The sequence below is a fragment of the Salvia miltiorrhiza genome, chromosome 2, assembly GCF_028751815.1.
Source record: "Salvia miltiorrhiza cultivar Shanhuang (shh) chromosome 2, IMPLAD_Smil_shh, whole genome shotgun sequence".
Lineage (NCBI taxonomy): Eukaryota > Viridiplantae > Streptophyta > Magnoliopsida > Lamiales > Lamiaceae > Salvia > Salvia miltiorrhiza.
This window is the reverse complement of record NC_080388.1, coordinates 63,212,461-63,239,441: the sequence shown is the minus strand read 5'-3', so window position 1 is coordinate 63,239,441 and position 26,981 is coordinate 63,212,461. Positions and strand designations below refer to the sequence as shown.

At 33.1% G+C, this 26,981-nt stretch overlaps 1 protein-coding gene and 1 pseudogene across 1 annotated transcript; one reads left to right on the top strand and one right to left on the bottom strand.

Annotated features, from left to right (window-relative positions):
* Positions 1 to 320: 320 nt before the first annotated feature.
* LOC131011023 (uncharacterized) lies at positions 321 to 1,018 on the bottom strand (annotated as a pseudogene).
* Positions 1,019 to 19,575: 18,557 nt separating this feature from the next.
* LOC131011022 (3-hydroxy-3-methylglutaryl coenzyme A reductase 1-like) lies at positions 19,576 to 22,916 on the top strand. Its single transcript, XM_057938756.1, has 4 exons — positions 19,576 to 20,689; positions 21,357 to 21,538; positions 21,884 to 22,230; positions 22,344 to 22,916. Exons 1-4 carry the CDS (start codon positions 19,764 to 19,766, stop codon positions 22,584 to 22,586), a joined length of 1,698 nt encoding a protein of 565 aa, XP_057794739.1. The 5' UTR covers positions 19,576 to 19,763; the 3' UTR covers positions 22,587 to 22,916.
* The last annotated feature ends 4,065 nt before the right edge of the window (positions 22,917 to 26,981 follow it).

The following is a 26,981-nucleotide window of genomic DNA, read 5'->3' as shown; positions in this document are numbered from 1 at the left end:
TTTTGGCTCCTCCGTATGGGCGCGGCGAAGATGGCTGCAAAGTCACTCACGCCTCCTTTCTTTCTCAAAAGTCACGCACGCATGGAGAGAGAAAAAGCAAAGCAGGTCCCATCGTGTCTACCAAAATCATATTCAAGTCATCTTCACGCCCATATATATATATTCGAAAAGGGTAATTTTATATAGCCCACATTTTACTCACTATAGCCTGTTATTTAAAAAAATAATAAAAATAATAATATTTTTACTATTTTACCCTTTATAACCCCTAAATTAATTATTAATAAAATAAATATCCAACATTTCGTAATCCTCTTCTACCTTCAATATTCCTTAATCCTTAATCAAACGAAAAAATATATATCCATCACTCCGTCGCCCCCCATTAGTCCTTAATCTTCTTCTAATTTCAATGTTTGCAGCTCAGCAATTGACAAATCCCTTTCATCCATCTCCTCCGCTACTGATTTGGCATCTGCTATTCTTTTCATATATTTTAACCATAGCAGCAGATACCCATAAGCTTCAGCAAGTAACTTAATTTCCTTAATTCCAAAATTTTGAGAAAATAAACACGTTAAAAAATATAGCCCACGACATGAAGTATAGCAACAAAAACTCTGAAACCGATGCTCATCACAAGAACGACGTTGGGAGAAATCTTAAGCCCCGGTGCATCATCTATATAAAATTGGAGCGTGGTTCCACCTCCATATGTTCTTCTCCTACGAAGATTAACCGCAGCAGCAGCAATTCCTCGTTTGGACGCAGCTCCACCTGCAATTTCTTTTGCAAGTTGAAGACGAAGAAATAGTCGAATTGGGGTTTCTCTATAGGGCTTGCAATTAAATTGTATGCATATATTCTCATGAAACAAAATCAAAAATTTAATTAGTTGATTGCCAGAGTAATCAATCTTTACAGAATCAATTTTGTTAAATTTATCAAAATAATGCATTGCAAAATTTGTTTCCACGCCATGGCTCCCATTGAAATCCATAAACATTTTAAACTTAGCGTAAACTCTACAATTTGGGGGCTATGCATATAATTTATTATTAGAAAATTATTTTGAGAGCTATAGGGGTAAATATGAATATTTATAATTATTTTAATTAAATTTTTAAATAAGAGGCTATAAAGAGTAAAATGGGGATGTGTTTAAAATTACCCATTTAAAAATATTGGGCCTATAGAGGAGAACTGTTTTTGAAGCCCAATCAAATATTTGCCGACATCAAATGCATAAAATTTTACGATTTTTATGCCTTTCCAAATTATACGGGTAACCTTTTCTTCTCACAAAATAACGATAATAAGCTTTTTGCCGACATCTAATGCTTCAATTTTTAGTGATTAACGAAGTATTTTCCTTTTATTCAAAACAAACCAACTCTTGATTCTACAACGAAAGTCAATAGAACAATAAAAAAAAATCTAATGATTTGCACAATTTTCGGCAATTTTGATTTCTCGAAATACGTCTCAACTACACATAGTCTCGATAGTAATTTATCATTTAATTAATTATATATATATATATATATATATTTTAAAACCATATACAAAATTATCACTTATAATTGTATATGTAATCGTACATTTACAATTTTGGGGAATAAATGCCTTGAAGCGATCGGTAAGTTCGTCCATTTCATCAAGTAGAACATTTAAAAATATTAAGAAAAAAATAATTATTATTTTGTCGTGCAACATCAATGGTTTTGATCAAACTGCCTAATGAAAACCTATAAATGGTGAATTCAGGTGGTCCGAAAATATTAAGAAACAATATATGTAATAATTGGGTCAACGTTCCATACTTAAATAGTTAAATTATTCTTTTAAAAAAATAAAGTTAAATTATTAAAAGAATTTTTTAATTTTAAAAAAATAGAAAGACATCCCAACTGTCTCGCAAGCACTTTATCTATGGTGCTAAGAAAACTCCAGAACCTCCAACTGTCCAACTGATGCAAATTTGTGTCTATAAATTAGGTGTCAAACAAACTTCGTTTTTGGTCACACACTCTATCATTTTGTTATTACTCATTTTTTTCCCAATCTCGCTTGCTTTAGCGGCTTCTAGAAATTTAATTAATTTCAATGAATGTTCTGGAATTACTTTTTACTGTCTATACTGTCGTCACTATTTTTATTTTATTTATTTATTTATTTTAATTATCAAATGAGAATGTGAATCCGTAACGTTAAATTTTAAATTATATGATTCACATTTATTTAAATTTTTAAAAAAGAAAAGTATGGTGCTTGGTATATTTTGTCGAGCGTTGTAAAACTAAAGGAGGATTAATAATACTAAACATATCGATATAATAAAATATTTTAATAATGATATAATTTCTGGAATTAACTTGATTGTTTGGAGTTCGATGAGCAATTCAAAGGCACTGTTGGAAATTTCTTGATGATAGTTCTCTAATGATACACATCCTGGTGGATTTTGGTCACCAAAAGTGATAGAAAAAAATAAGTTTCATGACATCAGTTTTCATGCAATTTTCGACCATTGTTATTTACCAAAATCCAACATTATAAGTATCATTAGAAATATAATTTCAATGGCTTTCTAATAGTACTTTCAGATTGTCCATCGAATTTCAAACAATCAAGTGATTATTAATCAACGGATTTTGGGTTCAAGTCAAATTCTTAAAAAAAAGTAAAAATTAATAATAATTTTTTATTAGAAAAATAAATTTAATTAACAATTAAAATTTAAATATAATTCATGTATTCATAGCAGTTAACCCAAAATAAATCATGTTAGCATCACTCTTTTCTAAACCCCTCATGCAACGGACATCGTATAATGTGTATGGAGTCGAAATTCACGTAAACTGCGTGAAGAAAAATATAGTATGCTTTCAATTACACATGTTTATACACAATTATTGCATTTTTTCCATAAATAGGTAACATGATTTGGAAAATGATGATCAGGTACATTAAATAAAATAAATATTTTTGTGTACTTATTAATTGGGACCACATTATTATGAAATGAGATATGTCTATATTTTTATACTTGTTCGAAACTGTATTTTCGTGAAATTGGACCACGAATCTACCTACCTAAGGCCAGTTTCATAGAGATTATTAGGGTATATATTTATGATTACAATATCTTTTTTTTTTTGACGAATGATATTATAATATCTTATTTGCTTTAAAATTTAAAATCGTTATAAAGCAGGGGTATTATTGATTACTATTTTACTAATAATAAAAACCGAACTTGCAACGTGTGTTAGTTTAGCGGTAGATGATTAAAGCCCAAAGCTTGAGATTTTGGGTTCGAATCCACTATTGCACGATCTTTAATTTTTTTATTTATTTATGTAATTTGTACAAAAAAAAAAATTGCAACTAATTTTCAATATTGAATTTCAGTCAATCCTCAAGTTAAAAACTTAAGTCTTTATATGCTTTCAATATACTTTTTTAATTAATGAAATACGAACAACTATTTAATATAGAATGTGATTGAATCTAATCTTAAATTCATTAAAATTCTATTACAAAATTAATACTTCCAAGTAATTTTAAATCTATTTAGTTTTAAATAATCTTAGATTAACGGTATAAATTTATTTTTTAGGGTGTTTTTTTTAAAAATAAATTTATCATGATTTCTCCTTTTCACTTGAAACTTAAAAGATGAATAATATTATCACATAAGAAATGGAGCGATATTATATTAATAATATACTTTTTTTAGAGTGAAAAGAAGGAATGAGAAAGAGAGGAAAATTAGAGTAAAGAAAGGATGAAATTTAAAGAGAATTTTTTTTTAATACCCTTTTATTTTTAAGAGTTAAGGTACAAATCCACCCCTGAAGTGGACACCCCTAAAGCGTATCACTCCTCATTCTCGACGTTGGTCCAAATAAATCCCCCTAAAGCCCATGAAAATGGTACATTTAAACCTAGTCACTGAACGGAGGATTAACGTTGTTTACTTAAATTTTATTTTTTTGTAATTTTCGACTGGCGCACACCACATTCTTCCTTGTCGAAGCCACCCCCTTTCTCCGAGGGATAAACCTTCGCTCTCGTCGGTAACTGCAACGCAAGAGTGAAAAGAACTAGTGTTTTACCCGTGCGATGCACGGGATTATACATATGTTGTTAAAGTTTTATTATAACATTCTCGAAGATATTTTTGTATAATCTCTAAAATAAATGAGTTTTAAAAATATTTTATTATACAATTGTTATACCAATTATATTACTACTAAAATATATTTAAGACTATCATTTTTAATTACATAAAAATCAATGTAAAAATAATAATACATGAAAATACAATTGGAAACTTCTCATCTTATTATTATAAATTTTGGAAAACTTCTTTATATACAACATTTGTAGTAGGCGAACATTCTACTTTGTCTTCATTACATATCAAGATTTCAGACCCCATCAACTTGTCTTCCATCATTGCAAAGTACAGTTTTGACTACTTTGTGATAAACCACACCAATTACATCTACATATATAAATGCATACCAATAATGTAGATATATCAAAATGTTGAGTTTATAAAAATAAGAATTTTGAGATTATCAATTGAATATGCATGTATAAGGAAATAATGAAATAAACACATTACCAAATAGCACATTGTCATTGATAATATCAATGGAGGCAACTTCTTCAAAACTTTTAAAGTTAAATAGTTGGCGTGGAAAACCTTCTTCATAAATTTCAACTATATGATTACTATTAATAAATTTAATATAGTAGACATTTTTCGTTGTTTTATACTTTTTGTTGGAATCATGCATCACCAAAAATTTTTTTATGGCATGAACACTGTCTTCTTTCAAGATATGTTTGAACTTGGGGATCAACGTGTGATCAAGTGTAGCATGGATGCGGTCACCCTATATTAAAAAAATAACTAAATTAGAAAAACATAATAATGTTGCAAAAATGCTTAAATACATAATAGTTTAGTGAATAGAGAATTTTTACCTCACGATCATGAAAAATACACTCATAGCTGATAACATTGTTGGTGCTTTGAGATGAGCGGTTGTATGCACGCACAAGTCTCATTTTAATTGTAGATCTGACATTATTTGGTTGCAAGTTTTTTACTAAAGACCACATGGTCGGTATGCTTGTGATTAGAGAAATGATGAATATCAAAATGAGAAGGGAGTGTAAGTAAAAGTTTAACACGAAAAGTTAGTTTTTATAGGCCATGGGGATGCACATTTCATGGGAGATATATATGAAACTTATATATTTAATATATTATATTAAATGAGATGCTTTGACAATGGAGTTGATTTCGGTTTGATATAATAAAAAGTTGCTACATTTTTGGAGATATATAAGGAATGTTGTCAAATTACACATTTCACTCTATCACCCTTTCTATCTCTCTCTCTCTCTCCCACAAATTTGACGTCATGCATACCTTGAGATAAGGCTTCTTCATCGTCTATTTAGCTGTGAAGATCATACAAAAAATCCCATTGTAATTGTTTATCAGATGCAAAATTCATACTTGTAATTGTTTATCAGTTGCATCAATTTTAGTGGTGTATACTTATAATTGTTTTAAGGTATCTATGCACGTCAATTGTTTAAACGAATCAAAATAACTATACGAGACATACACGGTAGGGGACACAATAACTTACACAGTTGACTACACAGTACCATACACGATTGCACACACAATTATATTTGCACTAATCTTACTTCGATTTCATAATCCCCAATTGATTTCCCACTAATCTTACTTCGATTTCAAAACCCCCAATTGATCTCCAACTAATCTTTACTATAATTTAGTAATCTTCAATTGATTTCCCAATAATCGAACTTTGATTTCATAAACTCCAATTGCATTTGCACTAATCTTATTTCGGTTTCAAAATCCCACTTGCATTCCCACTAATCTTATTTTAAAGTATGATTCTCATATTATATAACTTAGAATTAAGATGAATTAACTTTGTAGATGTCACATGACCGTGTAACTAACTGTGTAGATGTCACATGACCGTGTAACTAACTGTGTAGATGTCACATGACCGTGTAGTCAACTGTGTAACTGCTGCTGAAATAGAAATTTTATTAAAAGGAATAAAAAATAAAGACAAGGTTCAAAACAAAAGCAGGCGTAAGCACCTGCGAGAAACCACGGGTAAACGAAAAACAAACAAACCAAACTATGAGAAAATATTTAGAGATTCGTCCTCATCCAAAGAGTCGTCGTCGTCCAACATATCTCCCCATCTTTTAGAAACCACCGCCGACATAGCTCGAGCAGCGTCGGAAGAAGAATGAATCACAAAGTTTTGCAGCGTCGCACCTCCATCCTGAGCATGCTGTACTTTATTCAAGAACTCCACCGGCGGCGAAGGGATAATAACTGCTCCTGCGCCCTGCAAAACGGCGCCATCCGCACGACTCTTACTCATCTCCATACCATTCTTGATTATACGCCGGAGCCGGTGCTTTATAGAGGAATCGGAAACCCTCCCCTTCTTGGTAGTACCCTTTGGACGGCCACGGCCGCGAGGTATGGGAGAATCCTCCATCATCGCCGTTCCTGGCTGGCCCGTCAAAGCTAGATCAACCGCCGGAAGCGTCCCATCCGAGGGCTCATGCTGATCAGGAGAAGACCCAGGTTGGGCCTCGGGGAGGACCTGATGGAGAATCACCGCAGAAGAGGGAGATGGTTGCCAAGGTGAAAGGGACTCCGAGGGGTGAGCATGATCCTCAAACGGCAACTTCGGCAAAGGCTGCGTGTCATGTCGCTCTGGAACAATATTCGGGTCATTTACCAGTGAATCAGCAATATTCAAATCATCCAAAATCGCAAAAGGATTTGAGTGGGTGTCCCTCTGCGGAAGAGAAACACGAGCATCCTTATCATTAGGGGCGTGAGTGCCCCCTTCCTTCTGCTTATGTTGCCCAACCTGTCTCCAATCTGATTTTTCCACTGGGTCCGGCCCCGCGTTGTCTTTGTTAGATTCAGACGACCTGCAATTGTTAGTAGCATGTCCAACCACATTGCAAGTATGACAGAAGTATGGAAGATCCTCGTAACCAAATTCAAGCTCAAAAACACGGTCACCACATCTCACATCCATAAAATCAGGAATGGCACCAGAAACATCCATCTCAACCAAAACTCTAGCAAAATGACCAACGGATGCATGCGCAGATAAACCATCAACAATAATAGGAGCACCAACTTGCCTAGCAATGCCGGAGAGCACTTCCGGGTGCCAATATTTAGATGAAACTAAGAACACCAACCTTTAGAGTTCTTTATAAAAAAGAATTTTAGATGAAATATTCAATACACACCTTAGACCATGTTAATCAATATGTTGGAAGTTGTAATTTTACCACTTAATTATATTTCATGTTCTAACAAATCAATAATTAACGATTATTTGAAGTTGTAAGTATCTGAAAGAATTATATTGTTTCAAGAAATATCTTCAATATATTAGTGGAGACATAGGTAATAGCCTAATTATTAATAGGTGATGCAAAATTCATACTTGTAATTGTTTATCAGAATAATCAAATTTACTGATGTATACTTATTATTGTTTTAGTGTATCCATATGCACGTCAATTGTATAAACGAATCAAACAGCTATACGAGACATACACAGTAGGGGACACAGTAATTTACATAGTTGACTATACAGTACCATACACAATTGACTGCACAGTAAGATCATACAAAAAATCCCATTGATCATGCATACCAATCCCTTTGTTTAGCGTGTAAATCCGTAAGAATTAATACGAGATATTGCCAGAGTTCGTAAATAATTTTTTATTCTCTTGAATTGAAAAACAATCTATAGTAAAAAATTGCGTGTAAATGAAAAATAATATTCACTTTTGCAAATGACTACAAGATCCCATGCAATTTATATGTATTTATATTATGAATTTAAATATTGGATGTTTTTCACCAAAGATTTAATTGAAATTGATAATTTTTCACAAAGCTATAAATTTATATTGGATATTTCAATATAAATTTATCTAAAAATATATAAATTCACAAGAAAAGGATATTTTTCAAAAAAATATAAATTCATAAATTTACTACTGGTGATTTTAAATTTTAAATATTGGATATTTAAATTCACAATATATATATATATATATGTCAAAATTTATATAAATTCACACTGAAAAATATTGGCGACTTTAAATTTAAATATTGGATATATATATATATAGGGAGAGGTTCAAGAAAGAACCATAAATAAAAAAAGAACGGAGAACCATTTTCAGCCATTCGATCATCAAGATTTACGGTGGATGCATCATCTTGTTGGATGAATATAGAACATGGGTTCGAATCCTGAAGGGAGCATTTTTTTTAAATTTTTTTAGTGCATTAATTTTAACAGCGAATGCATTAATTTTTACAGTGGATGCATTAGATTTACGTTCTCACAGATAATATAGTTCTCTCTAGAACCACACCCTATATATATATATATATAGAGCATATAGATCGATAGAGAGATTTTTAATAATTTTTTATTTGTTATAAGATTTAGCAAATATATTAGTTATTGATTCATCTTCGTCTTCTTTTTAATAAAATTGATTCATCTCCTTTAATATTTTAGCACATATAATATATATTAGAATAAAGTAGTAATTTATTATTAAAATAATTAAGAAATTAGATTTAAATAAATATTTAGGAATTTCAATAATACGACTAAATTTCAATGAGGTAGTTAACAAATTATCGAACTTAAAGTTAGTGGTGCTCAACTTAATTTGACTCGAGCTCTAATTTTATACTAACTATTTTGTAGTATATAAATTAATTAATATTGAAACTTTAACAATTTATTGTAGTAAAACATTGACATAATGATATTCTGCTATACATGTCTATATATATACATATATGTATATATATGTGTGTGTTTTATAAGTTTATTATAAAATATAAGCTCTATTTTAATTATAAGTTTATTAGAAAATATAATATTATGATACACAACATACTATAATATGTAATACAATAATGAAATAATTATATTGTGAAACCATTTCATATTATCAAAATAGGGTGAACCGTGCAGCCGTGAAGCGTGCATCCGTGTATACTGTTACAATTGAATGTCGGGTGAAGCGTGCGGCGATTGTGGGGTGAATCGGAGGTCGCCGGGAATTGAAGAGAGAACCGAGGAAGGTTGAAGACTTCTTCGTAGATCTAGTCCAGGCGGCGCGGCCGCCAATAATTCTGAGCAACAGTGACCGGAGCTGAGAATCCAGACGGAGACGCCAACAACGTCGTCGCCACGTGTGTAGCGGCGGCGTTTGGCCATGGTTGCGGCGGGTTGCCTCTGCGGCGTCGTCTGGCCGTGGTTCCTCCTTCTCTATTTGAATTCGAATATTAGCTTCCAATTTCAAAGATTGATGAAATCGAAAATTGGCTTCCAATTTCAAAGATAGGTGAATTCGATTGTTGATTTTGCTGGTAGTTGGTGGGATTTGAAGGTTTCTGGAATTGGGGAAGGAAGACCGGCGGTCATGAAGGGAAAAAAAAACCGACGACTGTTGTTGGTGGAGGAAGACCGGCGACGACGATTGTAGGAGAAGGAGGATCGACGAAGGAGGGTTCTCTGGTCGTGGTAGAGATTGGTGGTGGTGGGGGGGAGAGATAGAGGTAGACGATGGGTTTTCTGGTTCTGGTGGTGGTAGGGATGGGAGAGGGAGGGGACGGGCTTGGGGTTTAATTTTTATTTTTTTTCAGATTTAATTACTTTAAATTTTATATTAAAAAATAATGTAATTAAAAATCATGTAAATAAAAAACACAAAATTAAACACAAAAAATATGAAAATGAGAACAAAGAAATAAAATAAAAAATGTGGATGTGGGGATAATGGAAATCAGTTTTTTTTAATTATTATTATAGTATCAATTTAAATACTATAACATTTAAAAAAATATATTTGTTATGATTTATTCATCAAATTAAATATCATGTTATGATTTTTAATTTAAGATGCATATTAAATATTTTCTATGAATTAAATTTATTATCTTTTTAATAGTCTTAAATTAGAATAAATGAGATGAGACAGAATTTTAGCACCAAAAAAATTGTTTTAAAAATTGTGTTATAATGAAACACGCCAAAATATAATATTAAAAATTGTTTTAAAAATTGTGTTATATTGAACTCAATATACCTTATGCATACGTTAAAAATTTAGATGAGCATTAAAAGATATAAACAAATGACTATAATTTGAATTGAAATTCTCAATTTCGAATTATACACGGTCACACGGCTACACGCTTCGCGCTATTTTCATATACACGATATTATAATTCTTTACAAGTTATAATAGACCGTGCACGATTTCTATATAACCGTGATAGATATCTAACCGTGTGCCCTAAACCCTAACCGTGACTTGTTAGGGAATGACCATTGATTTAATATTTTGACAATTTTATAGCATTTGCGTAATGGATTTTGACTAAAATATGTGATAACTTTATTGTAATGAAGGATTTTTAACTAATAGTCATTTGTTATTCATCACATAACTTGATTACTCTTTATTAGGTTGAACTATTAAGTAGTGCTTACTACTAAGTACAACTGTGTTTTTCAATCAATTGGTGCAATTTGATCCATAGATGACACTGTAGCAATCATTCATACCGAATATTGAGTCAATATGTATTTAGGGAAACTAATAAAACATAATAGTGATGATATATTTCAAATCTAATTAAACAAATATTTAAAAAAAACTAATATTTTAATTTACAATACACGATTACACGACTGCACGACACACGTTATGCTCATCCAACCACAGGTACACGGCCAGGTTGCTTAATTTTTGGAATCAAAACCATTGTACTCAATATTAGGTTGCTTAATTAAAATATTAACACAATCCGTTATAGCAGCTTAATTAAAATATGCATACACGTTATATTAAACTCAATATTAGATTGCTTAATTAAAATATCAACACAATCCGCTACACGCTGCACGACTGCTTATATTGGGTTGCCTAATATTAGGTTGCTTTTAATATTAGGTTGCCTAATATTAAAATATTAGGTCGCTTATATTGAACAAAAAATTAAAATACTAATTAAATTTAATATAAACCACAATATAACATTTACGGCTGCACGCTACACGGCTGCACGCTTCACTCTATTTTGATAATATGAAATGGTTTCACAATATAATTATTTCATTATTGTATTACATATTATAGTATGTTGTGTATCATAATATTAAATAGAACCAAAATGTAAATAAATGCAAAATATATTTCAATAAATAAATAAAAATTTCATATACTTAACATAAACAAAAAGTTGTAAAAAAACTAGAGAGAAAACATAATATATTTTAAATTTTGAAATTTATTTGTTTTAATTTCATTTTTGATGATTTTTTTATACCATATTAAAGATCTTTTCACACGAACTTAAATTTAAGATGAGTATTAGATATTTTATCGTGAATAAAATCTAAGGATATTTAGTAAAAAATTAATAAAAGAGCAGCGAGAAAATTTATAGAGAACGGAGAAAAAATTGGTGGAAGAAAAGAGAGAGAAAAAAAGAAAAAAGAAAGAAATAGAGGGAAAACTCCTCTCTTTCATATATATATATATATATATATATATATATATATATTCATATATTATATATAGATTAAACAAACAAAAAAAATAAAACCAATGCATTTAATGCACAACCACGGTACACCGCCGCATATAGCGTGTACCGTGCACGATTTCTTTTTCAGCGTGGCCGATGAACTCCCCATCGTGTGCCCTAAACCCTAAGCGTGAGCCCTAACCGTGACTTGTTAGGGAATTGACATTTATTTAGTGATTTTATAATTTTGTTTGATATGCCTAATGCAGTATGACGAAAAAATGTGATAAGCTTATTGTTATGAATGTTTTTTAGCTAATAATGGTTCGTTAGTAATCACATATGTTGATGGTTCCTTATTAGCTTCCACTATTAAGTCTAGGTTTCCACCTAATTTTGACTAAGATTTTCAATCAATGGCTGCAATTAGATGCCAAGATGTCACCATAGTAATCGTTCCACCGCATAGACGAGTCAATCTGTACCTTGGGAAACTAGTAAACTACATCAATGATGATAAATTTAAAATCTAATTAATCAAAACTTAAAAGGAAGCTATGCATTTAATGTGAACACGGTTACACGATTGCACGGCACTCTTCACGTTCATCCGCACACGGCCCACGATCGCCTGTAGCGTGTACCGTGCTTGAATTACGTACTTAGCCAAATTATATATATGAAATTCCATATGAGAATAGATAGTAGATTTTTTTGCATATGAATAATAAATTAATAGTAATTCTTATTAGGTTGCTTAATTAAAATATTAACACAATCCGTGTGACCGTGTATAATTCGAAATTGAGAATTTCAATTCAAATTATAGTCATTTGTTTATATCTTTTAATGCTCATCTAAATTTCACTATTTTTTTACTAATTAAATTTAATATAAACCACAATATAACATTCACGGCTGCACGCTACACGCTACACGGCTGCACGCTTCACGGCTGCACGCTTCACTCTATTTTGATAATATGAAATGGTTTCACAATATAATTATTTCATTATTGTATTACATATTATAGTATGTTGTGTATCATAATATTATATTTTCTAATAAACTTATAATTAAAATAGAGCTTATATTTTATAATAAACTTATAAAACACACACATATATATACATATATATATATATATAGGGTGTGGTTCTAGAGAGAACTACATTATTTGTGAGAACGTGAGAACCATCAAATCTAATGCATTCATTGTAAAAAATTAATGCATTCGCTGTTAAAATTAATGCACTCAAACAAATAAAAAAAATTGCTCCCTTCAGGATTCGAACCCAGGATCTGCATTCATCCAACAAGATGATGCATCCACCGTAGATCTTGATGATCGAATGGCTGAAAATGGTTCTCCGGTCTTCTTTTATTTATCTGCAATCATAAACAGTATTATTATTTCAAGGGCATTACTTATTTTTGTTACAAAAAAGATAGCTACGGAAACACTTTTTATTAGGGGGTTTTGGCCGGATAAGATCACAAACTATTTTTAAATTGTAATTTTAATGTGACTTTTACAATGTAGTGACTCTATCTTTTTAATTTTTGTAATTTCATCCTTCTAATTTTTTTCAAGTGAGGGCCGATCCAAATTAATGTGAGTATGCTGAAGAATAACATGTCAAAACTGTCAATGAAAAGGTCACAACAAAATATATGTAAAATTGCATGTCCTTGACAAGACTCCGGCAGCCAAAAAAATATTGAGGGGACATAATTGCAAAAAATTTTAAAATGGTGATTTAATTCGCCACATTTCAAAAGTCACGTTAAAATTACAATTTTAAAATATATAATTTGTGATTTTATTTGTCAAAATCTCTTTTTATTATAATAATTGTAAAAGCATTTTTGTCATCCAACTTTAATTAGTATCATGCATTACCAATTTTTATTTTTATTTTTTAAGATGAAAAGGAAAATCGAAACGTACAGTATCAAAAAGGCATAACGACAAGTTTGACGTCAAAATCATTAATTCCAGAAAGATTTGTTAACGTATGAGGGTGCGTTCTCTTTGGTTGTAAATTTATCATAAGAAAATGAGGGATAAACAAAATTTAACCCTTTAAATCGTTCATTTCTTTTCCCACATTTCCTACTTGACCCTTACTCATTCCTCATTTACACTACAAATGAGGGATAATATTATCCCTCCAAAAATGGTGTGATAATATTATCCCTCTTTTGTAGTGTAAATGAAAAGAAATGAAGGATTTAAAAGATTAAATTTTGTTTATCCTTTATTTTCCCATGATAAATTTCTAATCAAAGAGTGCGTTCTCTTTGGTTGTAAATTTATCATGAGAAAATGTGTGATAATTAAAATCTCACCCTTTAAATCATTATTTTCTTTTCTCTCATTTCCTACAAAATAGAATTTGACCCTTACTCATTCCTCCTTTTCACTACAAAGGAGGGATAATATTATCATACCAAAAATGGATGAATAATATTATCCCTCCTTTATAGTGAAAAGGAAGAATGAGTAAGGGTTAATTTTTATTTTGTAGGAAATGATGGAAAATAAATGAAAAAATTAAAGGGTGAAATTTTATTTATCCCTTCTTTTCTCATGATAAATTTACAATCAAAGATAACACGCCCTGAGTAGTTGCATGATGAAAACTCAAAACCTTATGCATGCATGTCTTGCATGTTCTAAATTTTCCCAAAAATTAGCCTAACCACGCAACTCCGAAAGTTTTTAGAATTGGGATGGAATATCCTATCCCTATGCATGTAGCGGCCTCCACCTATTTTTTGTGTTATCTACTTATATTTAAGTGCCGCCGCCGCCGCCGCCTCTGTTCACCTGGAAAAAAAGAACATTGTAAATTCACAATTTTATTAATATTCGAATCAAATCTTCTGTCTCATAATTTATTGTGTCTCATTCTATTTCATTCTTAATTTTTTTAATTAATTCTTTTATATTTATTTGAATTAATAACGGCTAATAATTCAAAGTTATGATGTATATTTTCTTAAAATTTTAATTTTTAGTGATGAATACTAATTAGAATTTATTAAATAATAATATATTTTATTTTATAATAAATAATTATAAAATTAAAAAATTGAGAGTGAGACATTATGGAACACATTAAATTATGGGATATAGGATCTCATTATTCTCATCCGTTTAATATCTTGTCTATAGATAAAAAAAAGTACCATAGTAATTTAATTGTCTTTAAATTCACTATATACTTATTTGCGTTACAGAGAAAATTAAGAAATGACTATATATAATTCGTTGAACTAGTGATTTAATGCATAATATAATTTTTTAGGCCTAAGCTACTTTTGTCATCAGTTAAAAGAAATTCATTAATCTCAATTCGTTGAACTAGTGATTTGATGCATAATACTTGTATATCTCAAATCAAAAGAAAGCCGCCAATTAGACCAACTTCACGGGTTGAAACAAGAAATATTAGTTCAATATTATGAAAAGAATTCCGAGTAATATATCATACTCTCTCCGTCCCATTTTAATTGACACTTTTACTTTGGACACGTAAGAATAAATGGTTGGGTGTGTAAAGTGGGTGGCTATGTTGCATAGGTACGGAGGTGCGGATGCGGGGGCGATACGATACGAGTACGAGGATACAGATTTTTAAAAATTATAGGGTGCGATTCGGCAAGGATACATCTAATTATTAAAATTTTATGATATATAATTCTTATAAACTATATACAATTTAATTTTTCTTAAATTAATTCTATGTAATTTACATTTTATTTTACCCAAAAGTTAAGCATTTTCAATTATATAAGTTAATTGAGCAACAATATAACGATTCAAATATTATTAGTCCAATATATAAGTCATAACTGAAAATAAATTATCAAAATAACCTTGTGCCTTTCGTGCACGAGATACGTGAATTTCGCCTATGAAATTTGCAAATCCGGTTTATTTTTATAAATTGTTTTAAAAGATACGCCACGTGGCGAATCGGGTGCGAATCCGACGAGAATCCGAGAGAATCGCACCCTAAAAGAATCCGATTCGCCGTACATGCTGATTTTTGAAGAATCCGTGCATCATAGGAGGGTGGGGACCATTTGTTTAATGTGTGTAGAGTTATTTTTGAAACAATAAATCTATGCAGCCACATTGTGGCCATCCACACACACTAGTATAATAAGAAAAAATTTGATTTATTTAATTTATTTTTTAAAATAAAAATAGGATTTAGTTATTTTGCTATATTATCTACATTGTACTTATTTATTTATTTATTTTATTTTATTTGCATTTTTTATTTTAATTTATTTTTTAATAAAAATAAAAAAGTTACCAAAAAATAATTACAATGTAGAGAATATGATAAAGTAATTAAATCTTATTTTTATTTTAAAAATAAGTTAAATAAATTAAATTATTTTTTATTTAGATAAATTGTGGGTGGCCACAATGTGCCTATTTAGCATTACTCTTTTTGAAAAGTGTCAATTGAAGTGGGACAAACAAAAAGACAAGTGTGCCAATTGAAGTGAGACGGAGGGAGTAATTCATAAACGTGACATTTTTTTATTTTTTTGATAAACATAAACGTGAAATTTAGAAATACATATATATAGCCCGGGTTTACACGGAAAAAATAAAGTACAACCTATTTGATAGGTTTTCTTTAATGCAGCAGCATTTATCATCGCGAGTCACCTGTCCATAAAGGGAAATGCAAGTTTTTTTGTTATATTTTATTTTTTGAAGAAGGATAGAAATGCATTCCAGTTTGACTTTTATTTGTTTAATATAATCCCCGATATACATCTCGATTAAAATATCTTTTTTACTGTTTATATATAAAATCTCAAGTTATATATACTCCTATTTAATTATCGAATTAATGGAAATATTTATGCTATTTTTTTGAGAAAAAAACGTTGTTGAGTTTGGAATGGGTAAATATCATTTTTTGTCTCATAGTTTTAACGAATTCTCAAAAATATCTCAACCTAAAAGTATTATCAAAACGATACTCAACCTACCAAAAAATATTGCTTGTGTCCTATTAAAATTTTCCGACTCCTAAAAATTGACGTGGATTGCCGGATATCCAGCGTGCATGTTAAAAAATAAAATAAGAAAAACGGACACCTAATTCTAAACGACGTCACTGCATATATCTTCTTCATCAGCATTGACCATGGAGAAAAATGGTATGCGTCCTACATGGAAATGGAGGGCAGAGGTCTGTGACGAGCTTCGGCAGCAAACAAAAAACAAGTTGAAGGCACAGTTGAAGGCAGCTTTAATAGCCTCGGCATGCAAGCAGTAGTTGTGATGCGGTGTATGAGAAGTTGACGAGCAGGTGATGCGGCGCCAAAGGCGCGGCGTGAAACAGAAGATTCGCGGTTGAAGATAGCAGCGGCTGAAGGCGGCTGAGCGATGCTTAAGCCAGAGAGAAGGTAGGTGGCGCGGTTTGTGGTGGTGGTCGACATCTGAGGAGGTGATCGGCGCGCTGGCTGAAAGAGGCGGTGGTTGGTGAAGTGGGGCGACGAGCGAGAGAGAAGAGAGATTAAGGTTTTCAAATTTTTTTTATTCTAAAAAATAAGGTTAGGATGAAGAATAATTCCATCTAAACTAATAAATCCACGTAGGCAAGTCATGCCGGATAGCCGGCAATCCATGTTGATTTTCGAGAGTCGGAAAAATTTAATAGGACACAAACAATATTTTTTTGATAGGTTGGATTCGTTTTAATAATATTTTAGGTTGTGATATTTTTAAGAATTTGTTAAAACAATGGGACAGAAAATGACCTTTATGTGTTTGAAATTATTTGAATCGTTATTTAGGCAGAAAATGAAACTGCAAATATTCATACTTTTATTAGTTTTATCTAGTAGTGAAACTGCAATAGACAAAATTAATATTAATTTTCATTAATTCCATAAAATGTCGAAATAATATATTTTGGTATGAGAATTTGAAGCAATACGCATAGCAACAAAAAGACAAAACAAAACCATTTTCATTAAATTTTTAACTGTAATTAAAAGTGAACCGTATCAGGAAAATAATAAATGATAATCACTATTTGCACCTGCTGGGCATATCTATTTTATCTCATTAATAAAATTGGTGCATATGATTTGTTTATCATCCAATACTGATGGGAATAGTATACTCTAAATACGATTATGTTTACTTAAATGATTTGAGGATAAAGATTGGGATATACTTTAAATACGATTATGTTTACTTAAATGATTTGAGGAGAAGTTCCCAAGGGGACACCAAGCGGTCTGATTTCTTGTGTGTAAACAGTGATCAGGTCTCAGGTTCAAACCTCACTGATCCCCCTCCTCAATTCCCCAAGTCAAAAAAGAAATGATTTGAGGAGAAAGATTAATTTTGACCTAAAAAAAAGGTTGTAGTGTTAATTATAGTTGTATAAAAAAAATATTTATATTTTTATTTTTGAGGGAAAATTGTGACGTTAATTTTAATATCAAATGCAATGGAGTTTGGACCAACCGAATAAAATTGTGAACATTTTATATTACTAACTCAAGTTGAAATAAAATGTTCACCTTTACCTAAAAAGGACATAAGACTAGGACACTGCAATTTCTAGGAAACATAAAATAATTCATCATTAATTTCACCAAACTTGTGAAATTGTATACCTTTGCCGAATCCAAACAAACTCATACACACATTTCAAACAAAATTATTCACCAAAAATCAATAAACTGTTTTTCTTTTCTTTTTTTATAAGCAATCAATATACTAAATTATACGTACATAATTATTGGAATGACAAAATTATTAATACTTATAGGGCAAATTTATTTAATTTTGACATCTGTCTGGTCTTATCAACAAATATTATTTGGAAATGACTACGGATGATGAAAGAGAAAAGGTACAATATGTCAATATTATATACATATAGGGTAGGTTTCAATGAGAATATGAATGAAACATGAAATTGTGCTACTAATGAATAAGGTATTATATAGTGTTAAATAACGATATTTAAAAAAATTAGTAAAATTTTTGTTTCCTCTAAAATTTGAACTCAGCTAAAAAATTTCCATCTCTAAATACATATCAGTTATTGAATATATTAAAATCAATCGTTACAAATCAATCTAAAATTTCATCACTTAAATCAATACTTAAAATCAATACTTATAAATTAATTTAAGATTTCACCACACACGGGGATCTCACCGTTATTACTTATGAACCATATAAAATCTCACAATTTTAAGATGTAACATTTGCATTTATAAAAGGAGTACAAGATATTACAATATTGGAAATTTCGAATTCATGATTTCGTTCAATTCAGCATCAAATTGACTGTTTTAAAATAGCGTTATTATTAAGAAAGTAGCTCGATTTTTGACAAAATTATGACTTTAGCTTAAATATGTATAGCTTGAACATATTTTTTTTGGTTCAATCTATTGTTTGAGCCAATTGAGAGGTATTGTATTTGTGGCTCATCAAAAGCTTATTTTAACAATTAAAAAAGATAGATTTTTTTTTTAATTTTACATCAGCTCTTAAACGTTAGATTTTACATCAAATTAAAATTTAAATTCTTTTTAAATGAATTGAAATTTTTTTAATCTATTTCTAAATGACATAAGCAAGAAGTTCATTTTGTACTAATTGTACATTCCAATAAATTTTTGAATCATAAAACATTGCGTGATTTGTCAGATGACATTCAGTTAGTCATGTTAATTTTTTGGATCTGAAGAATGAATGGATAATTGAATTGATATAAAATTCAGAATTCATAATTAACGAAATATAATTATAATGCAAAAATAATTAAAAATTTAAATTGAGATGTTATTATGAATATATAGATAGGAAAAATATATGTAGTAGAGCGCAAGAAGAGGAGAAGCAAGGAAACAAACAAAAAGGGGATGCCAGCGCATAATTTGAATATTTGAGGCTCTCCACTATAAAGAAACCAACTCCCGACACCATCGCTGCTCCGCCCCTTCTTTCTTTCTCTCTCTCTTCACTCCTCTCCGCGCCGCCGCCGCCGCCGTCGCCGCCCTGGTTATGGATATCCGCCGGAGGCCAGCCCGACCTCCTCCTCCGCCCTCCGCCTCCACCTCCACATCCTCCGCAGTGGATCACCAACCCTCCTCCCCTAAAGCCTCTGATGCGCTCCCGCTCCCGCTCTACCTCACCAACGGCATTTTCTTCACGCTCTTCTTCTCCGTCGCCTACTTCCTCCTTCACCGCTGGCGCGATAAGATCCGCAATTCGACGCCGCTCCACATCCTCACGCTCTCCGAGCTCGCCGGAATTCTCTGCCTCATCGCTTCGTTTATCTACCTGCTAGGGTTTTTCGGCATCGATTTCGTGCAGTCGTTCATCTCGAAGCCGGAGAGCGACGAGGACCACCAGCGGTTTATCCTCCACGAAGATCGGAAGATTCACTGCGGCTTGCCGCCGCCGGCGCCGGTGGTGGCCAAGGCGAAGGCGGCCGTGGAGCTGCCGCAGGACGATGAGGAAGTCGTTGACCGCGTCGTTTCCGGGGAAATCCCGTCGTATTCTCTGGAATCGAGGCTCGGGGACTGCCTTAGGGCGGCGAAGATACGCCGTGAGGCGGTGCAGCGGCTGACGGGGAGAGGCGTCGACGGGCTGCCTCTGGAGGGGTTCGATTACGACTCGATTTTGGGGCAATGCTGCGAGATGCCGGTAGGGTATGTGCAGATTCCGGTGGGGATTGCAGGGCCGCTGCTGCTGAATGGGTGCGAGTACTCGGTGCCGATGGCGACGACAGAAGGGTGCCTCGTTGCTAGCACGAACAGAGGCTGCAAGGCAATCTATGCTTCCGGAGGTGCAACGTGCGTGTTGCTACGAGACGCGATGACTAGAGCTCCTGTTGTGAGGTTCTCGTCGGCGAAGAGGGCGACAGAGTTGAAGTTCTTCCTCGAAGATCCTCTCAATTTCGATACGCTGTCGGTCGTTTTCAATAAGTAAGTGAGCCTTTTAGTATTTTTTTTTGTCTGCATGCTGTTGAGTTATGGATGGAATGCAGCTGTAATATGATCTATTGTGTTTTCTTTTTTTAATTGGTCGAAATTGACTGAAGTATGGAGCTATGGCCCTTTTGTTTTTTTAGGATTTCAGCAATTCTGATGTGATTGGTGTTTGATGTTGCATCTTCTGAAATTAGGGGTTCAGAATGTTCATGTCAATTTTAAGAGGTGGGTGGAATGGTGAGGATAGGGAATTTTCAGAAACAGACAGATTGTGAGTATTAAAGGGTTGCTGCTCCAATTTTTGGCTTGTATCTTTTCATGGGCTGCAGGGTTATTTTCTTGATATATTAGAGATTCAAAGATCAGATTTTGAGGTTTCCTTTGTATCTTTAGGAATCAGCTATTCTGATGTGTTTGAGTTTGCATCTTCTAATTTTGGGATTGTGATTTTCATGTGAATTGGAAAGGTGGATTTAGAGATGAGAATTAGAATTTTTTAGAAACAGCCTAATTTAACTTTTATCTTTACATGGGTGAATTAGCCTACGGGATGCAGGATAATTTTGTTGATATCTAGAGTTGTAAGATCAAGATTTTGATGTTCTTATCTTATCATTGAAATTAAAGGTATCATCTTGCTAATATCTAAATCGTTGGACAGGTCGAGTAGATTTGCTAGACTCCAAAATGTTCAATGTGCAATTGCTGGGAAGAATCTATACATAAGATTCAGTTGCAGCACTGGCGACGCCATGGGAATGAACATGGTTTCAAAAGGGGTTCAAAATGTTTTGGACTTCCTTCAGAATGATTTCCCAGACATGGATGTCATTGGCATTTCTGGTGAGTGTACTATGATCTCTAATTAGTTTCAATTTTCTTCTGATGTTGCTGCATTGCTTATGATTATGGAATCTTCTAATTATTATGTGGTGCAGCTTTGTTTTTGACAGCCATGAGCCATCTCATGCATCCAATGAGCACTAACTTTTTTTCATTGTTCATCTATGGCTGCCTTAAAAGAACTATTGTTGTCGTATTTCAGTCTGTGCTTGTCAATTTGATTGTGGTGGCTGTATGCTTTGTATTTGAAAAAGTACCATTCTTTTGGGGACCATGTCTTTCATTGGCACTGCCATCTGCCATTTCCACATTACACCCGAATATAATTTGTCTTGTGCGGTGCAGGAAATTACTGTTCCGACAAGAAACCATCTGCAGTCAATTGGATCGAAGGGCGTGGAAAATCAGTTGTATGTGAGGCGGTCATCACCGCTGATGTGGTGTCAAAGGTACTGAAAACAACTGTACCCTCTCTTGTTGAGCTTAACATGCTCAAGAACCTCACAGGCTCTGCTATTGCTGGTGCTCTTGGTGGATTCAATGCGCATGCTGCAAACATCGTCTCTGCAATATTTATCGCCACTGGGCAGGATCCAGCTCAAAACATTGAAAGTTCTCACTGCATTACTATGATGGAGGCCATTAATGATGGCAAGGATCTTCATATTTCAGTGACAATGCCATCCATTGAGGTATACAAGATCTTAATATGCTTATGTTGTAAGATATATATTATAATTTTGAGGGGTTAAAAGTCCAGAACACCCGTTATTCTGTTCTGAAAGCCATTGTTACCGCGTTTTAGGTTGGCACTGTCGGAGGAGGAACTCAACTGGCATCACAATCTGCTTGCCTCAACCTGCTTGGCGTAAAGGGTGCAAACAAAGAGTCTCCTGGATCAAATGCGCGGCTCCTGGCCACCATTGTCGCTGGTGCTGTCTTGGCAGGGGAGCTCTCTCTAATGTCTGCCATTTCAGCTGGTCAGCTCGTTAAGAGCCACATGAAATACAACCGATCAAGCAGGGACATCACGAAGATTGGCTCCTGAAACTGGTTGGTGTCAAGAATTGGAAATGCAGGACAAGAGGGGTGGGGGAAGATTACAGTCATGACGGGCCAGGAGAAGCTGGCCTCGCGGTGCAACATTATGGAACGGATTTGACTTGCCCAACAGGGGCTGGGTTTATATTGTGAAAGATATGGAGTTCTCCTCCATGTGTTTGTATTGCTTCTTTTCCTTTCTCCTCCTCCTCCCCGCCCCCCTCTTCGTGTTTTTTCTTAGTGAATCGAAGTTTTGCTGTTGGCTGTAACGGAGGCCAGTTTGCCTCGTGAAGATCGGTTTATATGTTTGTAATGCAATCTTCTTCTGCTTCTTTTCTTTCGATTCTTCTTCTGTGATTTCTAGTTTGTACAGGATAAGTTCTCTCTCTCTCTGAAATCTAGATCACTGAATGTGGACAAATAAAGTTTGAAGTATGCTTTGTAATTATGTTGTGGCTCATTGGACCTTTTGACGTATGAGAATTGTGCAAAAAGATGAATTGCCTTCTGCTGCAGCAATACACTGAGTCACTGTTTATTTTTTATTTTATTGGAGGAAAGGAACTGTCTCTTTCTATTTGTAACGTATTTGAGCTTTTGAAATGTCATTTTACATTATTGATCTTCATAGGGGAATGAATGCTGGAAAGGTGTTCCTATTTTCACCGCGGCAACACTTGCTTGGTGAAGAATGTTACCTAATTCATACTTAAAAAAGGTTTAGATTAAAGTATTTAAAGTTTGATATTTTTAGTAAAAGAAAATGGTTGTAAATTTTGAGTACTTCAACTCAAGTTGTTTGGTTTTAAAGCTTTGTTTTTTTTTTTTTCATCGTAAATTCGTAATCTAATAAACTAAACATGTAATTTATAAAATTCAATAATAATCTGTTACTACTACTGATGTGCTGTAGAACTATAATTAGGGGTAAATTAAAATCATGTTTAATTAGGAGTATCCGCTTATTTTAAAATCTTAAGGATTGTTTAGTAATTTAATTATATACTTATATGGGTTAATTACGCCAAAACTCACGAACTATACCCCCCATTTCCAACTTTTCCATGAACTTTTATTTTTATAAAAAATTCTCTGAATTTGAGGAGTTGAACAATTTTTCCATGCTTTTTTCTCCGGTGAAGCTCCTAGTTGACCCATCGCCTACATGGTAATATCGAGCTGACATGACGCCTACTTGAACTGAAAAAATGACACATGGAAAATAATTTTTTTTAAAAAATCCATCATTTTCTCTCCCCCTCCTCTAGGTCCGGTAGACCGTCGTCGGAAAAATGACCCCTCCTTAAAATCCACTGTCGCCGCCTTACTCCGGTGATAGGCCGTCGACCGCCCTCTTTCTACGTCTTGAACTCAGACGTATAGGCGGCGAAGCGGCGACGAGGACCACCGCCCTAGTTCCTGACCCAAATTCAAAATCTGACGAAAAAGTCACCATGCCGCCTCCGCCAAAACCCTACCTCCTCCGCCTTCGTCTCCGCCGTCGCCAAAACAGGTGGCTGCTCCTCCACCGCTGCCGTCCACCACAGGCCATTCCAGACGTCGATTTCCTCTTCTTTCCCAGACCTCGCGCCATTCCTGACGTTGTTTCCATGGATCGAGCAATTAGGGTTCTCTAGCTCCTAATTTCTTTCTTTTGGGTTTCTGAAATCAAATTAGGGTTGTTTTCGATCCGGATGGTGTCTTCCGGCGACTCGTGACTAAGGTGGAGGCGGTGAAGATGAATCAACGGTATAGAACGGCAGCGACAGTGAGGATGGTGTAGAAGAAATCGCCGGAGGAATGAATTTTCTCGACTCACGCCACCGCCCTTCCCCACCACCATCATCAGATCCGCCGCCACCAACTGCCCCCAGCAGATCCGCCGCCACCAGCCATGGCATGGTTGGGCTCGCAAGAGCTTGGGCTCGACTTCCCACGACCTCGACCCCCAACTGAGAGAGAGAGAGAGAGAGAGGTTTGAGCTCAAAACGATGTTGTTTTACCCCCAACTAAACGACGTCGTTTTTTTCGCCGACAGCTATGCCATGTCACGTTTCATATCACTTAAAAGGTGTCATGTCAGCACTTAATTTGGGAATTCTTAAAATTCATGGAAAAATTATTCAACACATTAAATTCATGGAATTTTTTATATATAAAAAAAAAGTTCATGAAAAGTTTGGAAATAGACCCAAAGTTCATGATTTTTGGCGTAATTAACTATATTTATATATATTGGCTTAGAGCATCCACAATGCTTGCACCCATAGTGGGTGCAATACCATGGGTCCCACTTCTATTGCACCCACTCCCACAATGGTATTGCACTCACTATGGGTGCAATAGATTTTATTTTATTTTTGAATTAGTTTTATTCTAGTTTTCATTTTACAATAATTAAGAAATTAAAATTTCATTGAATTAAAATTCAAATCCTACATTGTTAGAAATAAAAGAAATACAAGAAATTAAAATCCTAAATTACTTAAATTAAAACAAACATAAAATAAAAAATCCTAAAAATCTACGGGATGTTGTGTCATTTTTTTATCTCCGCCACCTTGCACATGTGAAACGCCAATTCGTCGGGATTCATTTGAGAGGTGTCCCGGCTCATCAACATGTTATCGGCGAGGTCACGTTGAACTTGGGAGTATAGAGGGAGTATAGAAATTACAAAAAAAAAAAAAAAAAAAAAATCATCAACGGAAAAGAAAAAACGGTCGAAAACGGCTACTTTTTTATTTTATTTTTTTTCGGCCGAAAAGGGGCGCGTGTTTTACACGCCCCCTCCATCGCACCCACTATTCACGAGTGCGAACGCACGCCTCCCTCCCATCACACCCGGGTGCGGCATTGCTGGTGGGTGCGATAGGCCGGGTTCGATCCGGCCATCGCACCCACCATTGTGGATGCTCTTATAGTGATAATTTTATCTTAAATAAGAAATGATAATGATAAATAAGTTAAGAGGAGTATAAATATATGGATAAATAGTTTGTAATGCACAAATAGTTGTATTCGGTTAATATGATGAAATTTTACCTCTTTAGAATTCAAACTCAAGTTTGAATGAGTATTTATGTGTTACAAACAATTTATTTGAATATTTATACTGATGCATTATTTTCATTTCAAAATATTAATTCGAGTCAATATTAATCATATGAATTGAATGTATCAGGTTCCAAATTCATTCATTTTTTCACCACATTTGGTCATTCTCACATTTGGATACAGTAAGAATCTTATTTTTCGTCATATATACGATTAACAACAAATGTGGCACATATTAATCATTCATCATATATTATCCGCCAAATTTACATATATATTTTCTTTTCTTTTTCTTTTTCTAAAGTTTTCAATCCCACATTTTGTAAAATTATATCAAATGAAAAATAATATAAAAGGATATTTTTATTATTTCAATAAAAAATTAGCATTTAATTGACAATAGTGATTGAATTGGAATTAATATTATTTCAAATATTGTAACACTAATTTAAATTTAATCAAATTAAATTAATTGGAGAAATAATTTATAGTATAAATATTAATTCCTATGCTATGATAATAAAAATAATATAAAATAATTATAAATAATAATATAAATGATTTCCTTGAAATCAGTAAAAATGGAGTATAAATAATAACGATTCCCAATTTCGACTGGTTATGCTCTAGTTGAATCAATAGTGTGTAACATGGTCGAGAATTAGATCTGTAACTGAAGCTTGTGATCCAATAAATATAGATGACATCTTAAAAATTGGTTTCGAAAAGAATTAATTCGTGATAGTGAGAAGTTCTTAGGAACGTGAATTATTTATTAATTTAGTAGATCAGACAATTAATTTAAAACATGTTGGGTTAATAGTGTGCTCTACTTCGATTTTTCTTAGTTTTTTCTTGATCGGGATATAGGTTTGCAATGGAAGATTAGTTGTCTAATAATTAAACATAGAGGCCTAGCTCAAATGACAAAGTTGAGGCATCAAAAAATTCTTCTTTGTGAGAGGTCTTGGTTCAATCTCGTCTGCGTACAGGTAATTTTCTCACTTTTGTGTGGGTAGTGTTCCGTCTGCGTGTGATTATTTTTTCACTTTTGTATAGCGTAGAAGTTCCACCTGCGTATATTGTTTATATATTAGATGCATCTCGTAATTCTAAAAAAAATTAAACAGACATGTTACATCTCAAAATTGATTTAAAAAAGATAAAATTGTGGGATAGTGGCAAGTTCTTATGATATTGAATAGTGTATTAATTTAGTGGATCCAATAATTAATTTAAAATATGCGATATCATGCTCTCCACCCACATATAGAGCAAAAGCCTGCTCCTTGGTTCCTATTATTATTATTATTATTATGCTGTGTTATTATAATTAGAGGGGCTG

Bases quoted from the DNA above. Each gene is read 5' to 3' on its own strand.
- LOC131011022 (XM_057938756.1), top strand. From the start codon at position 19,764: ATGGATATCCGCCGGAGGCCAGCCCGACCTCCTCCTCCGCCCTCCGCC. The intron at 20,690-21,356 runs GTAAGTGAGCCT...ATCGTTGGACAG, and splicing joins CTGTCGGTCGTTTTCAATAA to GTCGAGTAGATTTGCTAGAC. The intron at 21,539-21,883 runs GTGAGTGTACTA...TGTGCGGTGCAG, and splicing joins GGATGTCATTGGCATTTCTG to GAAATTACTGTTCCGACAAG.